Source organism: Pagrus major, chromosome 20 (genome assembly GCF_040436345.1).
Source record: "Pagrus major chromosome 20, Pma_NU_1.0".
Lineage (NCBI taxonomy): Eukaryota > Metazoa > Chordata > Actinopteri > Spariformes > Sparidae > Pagrus > Pagrus major.
In genome coordinates this window covers 7746806-7758476 of record NC_133234.1, presented here as the reverse complement: position 1 = coordinate 7758476, position 11671 = coordinate 7746806, and the positions used below count along the sequence as shown (strand labels likewise).

At 39.8% G+C, this 11671-nt stretch overlaps 1 protein-coding gene across 1 annotated transcript; it reads right to left on the bottom strand.

Moving 5' to 3' along the window:
• Positions 1-187: 187 nt before the first annotated feature.
• LOC141015033 (uncharacterized) lies at positions 188-4041 on the bottom strand. The gene is made up of 4 exons (XM_073488928.1): positions 3913-4041; positions 3580-3696; positions 2169-2477; positions 188-1993 (listed from the first exon to the last, which is right to left on the bottom strand). The coding sequence occupies exons 1-4, from the start codon at positions 4025-4027 to the stop codon at positions 1731-1733; spliced, it is 804 nt and encodes a 267-aa protein (XP_073345029.1). The 5' UTR covers positions 4028-4041; the 3' UTR covers positions 188-1730.
• Between the last annotated feature and the right edge of the window lie 7630 nt (positions 4042-11671).

Sequence of the window (11671 nt, the reverse complement as noted above, 5' to 3'; positions counted from 1 at the left end):
GCCATGCTTAGTGAGGTGACTATACAGCTGTGACATCATAATCTTACAGAATTCCCTAACAGCTTTTCTGAAGGCACAGTTTCTTTGTTTGTCTCTATTTCTCTGTAGGTTGAGCATTTTGATCCTTTTACAGGATTCATATAGCATCTAGACCTATTCAAAAAAGACACTGAAGTCTTACTTTCTACCCCACGCGACCTTTAATATGAATCAACCACAATAGCTTTTGTAATATTTCTAATGGAAATATTTCATTTCAATGTTTTTGCTTTTGTGTCTCAAGGTCCAATGTGTAAGATTTATGTGAATTAGGAGGATATGTTATTTCAAATTGAATATAATATTCATAAATATTTTGTCATTTGTATTTAATCACCCCCAAAAAAGAATGTTTGTGTTTTCCTGACCTTAGAACGAGCCCTATACATCCAGAGAGGGAGTGGGTCCTCATCCATGGAGTCTGCCCAGAACAGACAAACCAAGCACTGGCTCCAGAGAGGGCCTTTTGCAGTTTTAGAAGCCACCGTAGCAGAGAGTGAAGCAAGGGATATTTCACTGGTTGTAATCGGCAAACTCACTGCTAGATATCACTAAATCCTAGACACTGGACCTTAAACCCCAGAACAAATATACAGGTGCATCTAAAAGAAATTAGAATATTATGGAAAAGTTCATAGATTCATTACACATAAAGAGAAATATTTCAAGCTTTTTTTTGTATTAAATTTGATGATTAGGGCTTACACTCACAAAAATCCGGAATTTTACATAAGACCAATCAATGAAAAGGATTTATAATACAGAATTGTCGACCTTCTGAAAAGTATGTTAATTTATGCACTTAATACTTGGTCAGGGCTCCTTTTGCACAGATTACTGCATTAATGCAGCATGGCATGGAGGCAATCAGCCTGTGGCACTGCTGAGGTTTTGTGGAAGCCCAGGTCGCTTTGTCTTCAGCTTGTCTGTATTGTTGGGTCTGATGTCTCTCATCTTCCTCTTGACAATACCCCATAGATTCTCTATGGGGTTCAGGTCAGGCGAGTCGGCTGGCCAATCAAGCACAGTAATACCATGGCATCTCAATACTGTATGGAGATGCAGATTTCCTTTTGCCGGCCATGAGCTGTAAGCTGTAATAATCATCAAAATTAAAACAAAAAAAGGCTTGAAAAATTTCACTTTATGTGTAATGAATCTTGAATATAGGAAAGTTTCACTTTTTTAATTTAACTTTTCCATGATATTCTAAATTTTTGAGATTGTGTACATTGACACATGCTGAAAAATGACAATACATGCCAATATATTGTCAAGACTATATTACAAAATAAAAATAACATACATTTTGATAACACAATGGTTATATAAATTGATATAAAAATCTATTACTTTAAATAGATTTTGGAGATATATACACACACACACACACACACACGTATATGAAGAAGACGACGCCAAAGCTGTGTCAACTCTTCATGTCAGTGTAATAAGACGGTATAAATGTTGTCATAACATTTGTTAATTAACACAAATTATGAACAATGCGTGACATAAGGGAACAAGACGGGCCCCTTTAACACCATTATATTCAGTTTCACTGTCCAAACACTTAAAAACCTTCGCAGTGACAGAATCCACAGTCCAACATACTGACACGGACTCTTCTCCTATCCTTTAGGGTCACAATTGGCCGTTCCATTTGTCCCCTATGAGACAAAAAGTGAGCCTCATCCCACTGCAGCCTCATCCTGCACCTCGGGTCCAGAGGTGTATAAGTTCCCATCAGTCCAGAGAGGTTCTCCATTTTGGATCTGGGCTCTGTGGTGGACAGCCTGCGGGTAGAATGACAAAGGTGCTCTCGGTGGCCTGTCATGGCTCTGGCCTAGTGCTTTCAGATCAGGGAAACAGTGGACACACACGCAGGTCTCAGTAGGGCTGGAGTCATTGGATGGCTCATGGTCAGTAGGAAGGTTTGTATTTGTTACAAAATCTGTAATAGGACAGACACACATAGTATCAAAACATGGAACAGATGCCACAGTATCACAACATCAATCTAACTACACATGAGTTAGAGTTAATAATTAGTTTAGCAGTTGTTGAACATAAACCACTCATTGACGACACTGATTGGGGCATTTGATGTAAATCCGTACCACACTAACCATTGGAGCTCTGCTCTGGCTGGGGCCCTGGCGGGCCGACCTCCTGGCCCAGCTGGACTACACACTCCTGGTTGCGGTTATCCTCCTTGGTAGCTGGGTTGGAGCTCTTGGCTCTGGCTCCCCTCAGAAAGACAACAAAGGCTAGAGACAAGCTAGAAAACAGCAGCACCATGCACAGGGCCAGCAGGGGGTATACAAGAATAGTGGGGTCTTCCACGGCTGTCGGCACTCTGGAGTACGACACAGGTGACGTACCTCCCACCAGCAGCCTTTTAGTGGTCAGGAGCTTTTTTATTGGAGGTGGTGAAGCTGGAGGATAGATGGGAAGAATATCACTGTGATGTCTCTTAGTTTTCAACACGGTCACCAGTGTCACGTCCAGCCACGACATGCATTTAGCAACACGGTCAATACCATCCTAAGTGTTTTAGTGGGTTAGACATGACATGTTTTACTGCAGGTACGATAACATTCAGCTAGAAGGCTGAACATGCACTCATAGCACTGGAGTTACATCCAGTAACTACTGTTTTCCCCGCTTGTACTGACTTCGCTAACACAAATGTGGACGGTAAACAAGAATGATGAAAATGTCGTAGAGGCTATGTTTGTGCTACTGTTTTACTTTGGATTGCTTTCTCAACAAGGGCCAGTGATGGCAACAAAGGGTATTAGACATTTGCTTCTCTCACTGAATACAATCAAAAACACATTTATAATCAATTCACTGCACTGAATTACAGGTCACCCTTTATGTTAGCTATTAGTGAGCTAACATTTGCTAGCGAGCCACAGTCACATCAACCAGTGTTTGCAGCCATTTGAATTTGTGTCAATGAGAGAAGCTTTCCATTAGCTGGTGGGTGACAGAGAGTTCTTAACAGAACTAAAGCACCACTGTTTGTTCTTGTTGAGATATATGCATATATGACACACAGTAAAAGCATAATGCATCCTGAACTACTGTACAATACACATGAAAATGTAAATAGAATATTTTTTTGTGAAAATTAAGCACATTGAAAATGATTTACCTTGTGATATGATAACACAATGCAGCACATAAATGGAAATCAAATCATCCTCTTTTGTTTCTACTGGGTTTTCGTAGACCTGTACTGAACGTCCCAAGTCCCGGTGGTTGGGAACCCCTGCTATATGTACCAGAAACCAAAAACCATTCAGCCCCACTGCTCAGGAGTTGTGGTAATGCATTTCGGTAAGCATTTCAGCTCGCTGCTGACCTTCCAAAAAAAAGTCACTGCATTGGGATTTATCTGTAGTGTCACAAGAATTCCTTCTTTACCATCAAACTTTTCTTGTCAGCCGACATTTTTTTCTCCATGAAACAGAGAGGTAAAGTCACAGAATAATTAAAGCTCTTATTCAGGTTAGCATGGTCAGCACTCACTCTGGCAGTGCTGGGTGCACTCTGCCGGAGGTCCATCACAAACTTCAGCGCATATCACACATCTCTTCAGCAGCCCGTCGTAGTAGTGGCCAAGCTTTGCCTTACAAATCGCAGGCTCTAATGCAGGAGGACACAGTGTGAAAGCAATCAGGAGAATTATAAGCTTACCCTCGCAACTATTACACTTGTTTAGTGCATAACTGATCAGGTTTTATCTCAGTCCATGTAGCATAGTCAGATAACACATGAGAAGGGTGGCCCACAAAGTCCTGTGACCAAATGTAAGAAAATGTTCCTGGATTTGTATCCCTGTCTGTGTAAGTGTATACTCACCACAGTAACTGGTGCATCTGGGATTGACATGTGGTCGCTGGCATTCTATATCACAGTCCATGCATTGAGTGATTAAGGCATCCCAGTACTGACCCGTATGGCAACGATCAGCCATCGGCCCTGACAAACCTCGCTCTGACACACACACACATGAACAACAGCACAGAGATACGTAGTAAGATAAGTGTAGAGGGAATAGTGACAATACAATGACAGTAACCATAAGTTTGTGAGATAGTATCCATAGGTTGTGGAACTCCCTCATTATCTTCTAGCTTATGTAAAAGATTTATGGGTATTATATTTATGGGTCATCGTCATCTTTTTGCATCATCACTGACAGCTAGAGTTGCATGACTGTTTGTCAGAGAGGCTCCTTCTGACATCAGCAGTGGAGAGGCAGGTGCTTATTTATCAGGGGGAACAACAGACTTCTTTGCAGGTGCATTTTCTAACCTCTAATTGCACATGAAACTCATTGGGTTAGCAGCTGTCACTGTCACAGGTTTGTGGGGTGGGCTTTGAGTCAGTGATGGTCTGAAGGCCCATCCACTGTGTTGAAAGTAGTCCTTCATTTTATTTGTGTGCCTCTGTGACACCTTCTTAGTCAATGTTTTTTCTTTATTTTTATTATTTTCTACATTGTAAATCAATACTGAAGACATCCAAACTAAGAAAGAACACATATAGAATCATGCAGTAAACAAAAAAGTGTTAAACAAACCAGAATATGATTTATATTTTATATTCTTCAAAGTAGACACCTTTTGCTTTGATGACAAACTTCTGGCATTCTCTCAATCAGGTTCATGAGGCAGTCACCTGGAATGGTTTTCAATTAACAGGTGTGCCTTGTCAAGAGTTGATTTGTGGAATTTTTTGCCTTCTTAATGTGTTTGAGACCATCAGTTGTGTTGTGCAGAGCTAGGGTTGGTACACAGTTCAATACAGTGAATAGCCCTATTCAACTACTGTTCTAATCCATATTATGGCAAGAATCACCCAGCTAAGTAAAGAGAAACGACAGTCCATCATTACTTTAAGACATGAAGGTCAGTCAATCTGGAAAATATCAAGAACTTTGAGTGTTTTGAGTTCAAACACATGATGAAACTGGCTCTCATGAGGACTGCCCCAGGAAAGGAAGACCAAGAGTTACCTCTGCTGCAGAGGATAAGTTCATTAGAGTTACCAGCCTCAGAAACGACAAATTAACAGCACCTCAGATTAGAGCCCACATAAATGCTTCACAGAGATCAAGTAGCAGACACATCTCAGCATCAACTGTTCAGAGGAGACTGTGAATCAGGCCTTCATGGTCGAATTACTGCAAAGAAGCCACTACTGAGGAAGAACAACAAGAAGAGGAAGAAGTGTTTGGGCCAAGAAACACAAGGAATGGACATTAGAACAGTAGAAATCTGTACTTTGTTCTGATGAGTCCAAATTTGAGATTTTTGGTTCCATCCACCATGTCTTTTATGAGACGCAGAAAAGGTGAGTGGATGGTTTCTACATGTGTGCTTCAAGCATGCAGGCGGAGGTGTGATGGTGTGGGGGTGCTTTGCTGGTGACACTGTTGGTGATTTATTTAAAATTCAAGGCACACTTAATCAGCATGGCTACCACAGCATTCTGCAGCGACATGCCATCCCATCTGGTTTGCGCTTAGTGGGACCATCATTTGGTTTACAACAGGACAATGACCCCAAACACACCTCCAGGCTTTGTAATGGCTATCTGACCAAGAAGGAGAGTGATGGAGTGCTGCGTCAGATGACCTGGCCTCCACAATCACTCAACCTAAACCCAATTGAGATGGTTTGGGATGAGTTGGACTGCAGAGTGAAGGCAAAGCAGCCAACAAGATGGCTACTTTGAAGAATATAAAATATAAATCATATTCTGGTTTGTTTAACACTTTTTTGTTTACTGCATAATTCCATACGTGTTCCTTCATAGTTTGGATGTCTTCAGTATTGATCTACAATGTAGAAAATAAAAATAAAGAAAAAACATTGAATGAGAAGGTGTGTCCAAACTTTTTGTTACACGATGTTAGACGAGGTGAGACCCAAATGCAGACACACATGGGAGGCAGGATCAGGGGAACAAAAAAGCAAGCTTTATCACACAATCGCTGAATATACAAAAACCAAGGAATCCAGATACGAGGACATAAAACAAACTAGCAACTAAAAAGCTTAAACAAAATGCAAAGTTCAAATCAAACGAGAAACAAGAAACCAAAATCAGAAACATACCAAACGGGAGGCACGAGGAAACACTGGGGCAGAATGCCGGGTGGCTACACGGGGGAAGGCAGACCAAGACGGAGTAACAGGGAACAACACGGAACATCACAGAACGAACTGACAAACACATGAGGGTGAACAAAGACTACATACACAGACACAATAAAGAGGGGATCAGGAACAGGCGGAGTGAGGAGGGAAGAGGAACAGGTGAGGGAATGAGCAGAAAAACACTGGGAGGGAAAAACACACAGGAGGAACTGAAAAGCAAGAAGTGACTATTCTATATTAAATGAAACAACATGGTTCTGTACCATACTATAATCTATTATATTATTATACTAATATACAGTATTACTATACTATACTATACTATACTATACTATTCTAGTCTACTACACTATACTATGTTAAATGATACTATACTTAATTTCTACTACAACTATGTCATATTATGTAAGTATACTAAATTATATAATAAATGATACTACACTGTACTGAACTATACTATAATCTATTATGCTATGTTAATCTAGTATGCTATAATATACTATACTATGCCATGATATGCTATACTATTCTAGTATACTATACTATGCTATGCTACGTTATGTATCTGAAATTATTCTATATTAAATGATACAACACGGTACTGTACCATACTATAATCTGTCATACTATTATACTAATGTACAGTATACTATACTATACTATACTATACTATACTGTACTATACTATACTATACTAAGCATGGAGGACTATTGTGTTGTAGAAGTATAGTATTTACTATGTCTTGCTATTTAATATAAGCCCCATGTCTTTATAGCATGATGCATGAAAATGTAAGAAGCAAGTAGGAGCTTTACTTAGTCTGCACTTGGCCCAGTTTTATTCAGTGCGTACTGGATGAATTGGGGAGGGGCTCTTGTACTGTGACAGCTCTTTTCACCTAAGCTTCAAAAGCAAAGTAGGCCTGTTTCCTTTTGTGTTTTCAAACTTCTTCTTGGAGCAAGCCTTGCAAAACATGTACAAATTCCAGTAAATCAAAGATACAGAGCCATCAGCAACGTGCCAGCCTTGCTGCTACTGCAACACATACTGTATATGCCCAACCTTCGAGAAGTCACGTCTTTGTTCTCAAACACAGTCTTCTTCACTCCATTGAGCACTGAGTCAGTCGACTGTGAAAGACACGCAGATCTGAACCTCCTCCGCCCTCCATTGCTTTCACATGCACAGAATCTAGTCTATTTGTCACACCCTGATCCTCAATAATTACCTTTCAGATTTGATGTATAGTTAGTACAATGTGTATTTATCATAAACACATACCAAAAGTCTGTGTTTCCATACAAACCAGCATCAGAATTTAGAGTTAGCTTTCTTATTTTTGTTCCTCCTTATTGAGTTTTGTTTTTGCTCTTTTTACTTTTTTGTTTTTTTTTTCATTATAAGGCTCTTATGTTTGGCCTCCATTTTTTATTATGGTGTACATGTGTGTGTTTGTGTGTGTGTGTTCCTGTAACCAGCGGGCCTAAACTGCGTTCACTGCTATGTCGAGTGTTTCTGGTAGAGCTCCCAGTGAGCTGCAGAGCCGCCACAAACTTATACAAGTTAGAAACTGTGACAACGCTTGCTGAAGTCAAGGGGTTCGATTCCTACCTGGACCACCAATAGTGACCACAATTACTGAAAAACTAATATTCGATTTGTTGATGTGACCTGCTATGGGTTGAAAACAGTGTTTAGATGGTTCACTCACCTGGCGAGATGAAGACGCAGTGGGAGAATCCGTGATTTGAAGATGAGAGTGAGACAGGCCCATGTTTCAGCACGTAAACTTATTTGGGTATGAACTCAGTGTCTGATCTGGGACTTCCCCCTTTGCAAGAGGAGGATCCCCTCCACCCGAACACACACCGAACACACACACACACACACTGTCTTACTTAAGTAAAGTATTTGCCGTGTTACTCATTATGCAGAATGGTTCATGTTTAGACCCCAATATATTATAGGATTGTTAAAGTAGATATTATTATAGGATAATTAACGATGCAGTAATGTGGTCATCACTTTAATGTTGCAGCTGGTGAAAGTGGAGCTAATTTCAGCTACTTTATACACAACTGTTTAGCTTAGCGTGCAATAATATATCATTATTAGTTTATTTATATTTTCTATTGACAATCAGACCCTGCACCAGTTGAGTTAAAAAGTAAAAGATTTGCCTTCAAAATGTATTTGAGTGGAATTAAAGTCTTCAAATTATAATTTTGGGTAACACTTTATATTAAGGTCCTTGTAATGGGATTGTTAGTTATTAGGTAATAAGATAAACTAATTTTTTTTTAACAATTTAAATCAGTCTAAACTGTTAACAAGCTTCTCATAGAAGTCTTTAAATCTAATCTGACAATAAACATGCTTTTTATGCTACTATAACTGAAATAGTTTTATTAACGATAATCTTATAAGGGCCTTATTACCTATTAACTATTGCTTATTCCAAGGACCTAATATAGGTGTGTGTTACCCAGTTCTCCTCTGTAGCTTTAGCTTTCTGTTTGTGCTTGTTGCCTATAGCTGCTATGTAAATCTCCCCCCCCCCATATTAATAGAATATTTATAGAATAAAATGTGTAGTATATAAGTCACCTCCCTAGTGGCAATTTCTGTTTTCATTCATGATTTCTCTGTATTTTGCTGCATTTTAGCCCCCTTCCACCAGAGCAGGTAACACAGCCCGGCTTCATGCTAGGAAGTGCAGCATGCGCCAAATAAAGTACATGTTGGATGGGCAAAAAGCTGTCAGGTCAGGTCATAGGTCCACTTGGACTGACGCTGTGACTGATGATACACCAAGCCACACGGATGAAATATCCTTACTGTTCGCTGTGAAATCCTTGTACCCCCCAATTGGTACTTTTTAACCCTATTGAGACACATTTTTTTGAAATACTCCTTTTTTCCAGAGATTCTTGACACGTCATAGGAGGACAAAAGCACACCATTAATATCTTTAACAATGACTGCATTCCATTTAGGTGTGAAATTCAAGGTCATGTTATTGTGCATGCTGACTCAGATGATAGTTCAGTGGGACACTTCATGGAACTGTATTCGCACATTTTTTTGCTTTTTCTGCAATGAAAAATTAAAAGGTTTACTGCGAAAAGTTCTACTGATAGAAAAGCTTTTCACATTGAGGTGTGGTGGGTACACAAATCACTTTCATCACTTGATTGCACACGACAATCTCCATTTGCCTTATCATGCCACTTCTAGGGGTTTCAATGATTAAAAAGGGGCAGAATCCTTACTCATGCAGTCATTTGGTTCTTCTTCTGATATTCAGAAATCAATCAGTGTCTGATGGAGCCCTAACTTACAGTTAACCAACACAGGACCGTAGTGACTCACAGATGACGGGTATTAGTGTGTCAAACACTTATTGAATTTCATTTGGAGGATGTGAGTAAACCCACTTTCTCAACATCAGTGTGAAACTGTCGGGCAATTCCACGCCATGTGTTTTTCCTCTCCACTGAGCACAAAACAAGATTTCAGCGTTTCATCTCTGCTTCACTTCTCGTAGGAACCAGGATCTCTCTGGCCATGTGCAGCGTAGTTTTAGACTGAGAGTGACTACAGTGGATTATTTTTAAACAAAGCACGAACACCTGAAACATGTGAAACATAACCAGCGATTTATTTCTGTCCAATTTTGAAAGAGGTCACACAGTGCACACTAACACCAACCAAAATGATTAATGATGTATTTATATAAATAAATGAAATGTCTAGAGTAAAGTTGGAAAAGAACTTAAAAGTCCATAAGAGAGACAATACTGGTAGATGACAACAAATCAGGGGGAGATGGAAGAAGAATGAAAAGCACTTTAATCTTCTACAGACAATGCACAGACTTTGTCACTCTGGGATTTTGAGGGGGCTTTGCTGTGCACCTGCTAGAAGAACCGGAAATTCTGGTGTGACAAGTCATTAAAAGGTGTTAGTTTTGTTTTACAACAGACTTATTTGGCTCTGTCTGTGGCATTTAAAACATTTAGCTGGAGACTGCTGCAAACAAGAAAGTCAGGGTGGAGAAAAAGAAGACACTGCGGTCGATGTTAACTGCAGATGAGATTACCATCAGAGGCACCAAAGCACCTGCGACAGCAGCTGAGAACAGAAGGTGCTGCTGTGCTGGTTAATGAATGAGTATTTTAGAAAATGGTAAGTGGAAAATAAATAAAACAATAAATGAAGCGGAATGAGTGATTAACCATGCCCTAGAATGAATTGTTCAGTACTTTAATAGTTATGGTTGGATATAACCTGTAGTTGGTTTTTGGTTTGAATAATTAGTTACAGTTTGGTGCATTTGAGTCATTAAAGAACAACCACCTCCACACAGACACACTCACACACTCACACACACACACACACACACACACACACACACACACACACAGAGCAATGTGTGGATCTGTGCAGTAGCAGGCTTTCTGATTGGCCATTGGAAAAGTCTTTCCAACAAATACACAGCCTCTGAGAATGAACAATACTAACAAGTGATTCATCTTTGGGATTCATTTTGCAGGACTACACCTGCACAAGTTTGCAGTAAATAAGTTCTTCTTCCACTTTGGGTACATCAGTATGTAAATCACCTGAATGCAGCCTTGTGTGAAACACAAAAATCCAGAGGAAAACCAACAAGTTGAATTTGAGGAAGCGCAAATAAAAGTATGACTCGGCTCGATGTCGAGTCACAGCGAAACCTTCACATTTTACATTTTAGTGTAACCAGTGCTGATATTTTGCAGATACAGAAAGGCCTTAGCAACGACAAACATAAATGTATATGCATAAATAACATTTATTCATATTGTGAATCAAGTAATGCTTTTGGTTGATAGATATACAAGAAAAGTATATTAACATTTAGGCATATGAGTTAACTCAAAATAAAAAATAAAATGGCCCACGCATAGAAACTGACAGGCATTTCAGCCCCAGCCCAGCCTCTGTGTCCACATTACATGTTTATGACCTGACTTTCACATTGGGAGTTGGAGGGGGTGGTGTTGTAGTTACAGGCGAGACGGCTAACCAAGCCGGTGACCGCAGTTCTAACCTGTATTTGAACATTAGTAGGCTTCATACGTTTCTGACACAGGCCCATAGCGTTTCAACATTTGTAAGCGACACACCACTGGATATTTTTAAAGGAAACCTCGGGACAATTTCAAGCTACTTTTATGGTGACAGAACGCCAGAACACCTCCAGCTGAGTTTGTGGAGACCAAAGCAGGTATTTGAAGTCTAAACATGTATATATCTATATCCTCACCCTAACCATGACCAAGAGTGTCACAGCTAACCTCATCAAAAAACTCCAGAGAAGCTAAATGAGAGAAAGGATCGTTTATGTGTTCTGATAACTAACTGTGTTCAGGGATGCAGAAAAAGCAACGTCCGATCAATAGGCATGCAT

What these genes read in the sequence shown, in the direction of transcription:
- LOC141015033 (XM_073488928.1), bottom strand. Translation starts at nt 4,027, where the DNA reads ATGGCTGATCGTTGCCATACGGGTCAGTACTGGGATGCCTTAATCACT. An exon ending in GTGCACCCAGCACTGCCAGA is followed by an intron (nt 2,478 to 3,579) that starts GTGAGTGCTGAC and finishes TCTATCCTCCAG; the next exon opens with CTTCACCACCTCCAATAAAA. An exon ending in GCCAGAGCAGAGCTCCAATG is followed by an intron (nt 1,994 to 2,168) that starts GTTAGTGTGGTA and finishes GTCCTATTACAG; the next exon opens with ATTTTGTAACAAATACAAAC.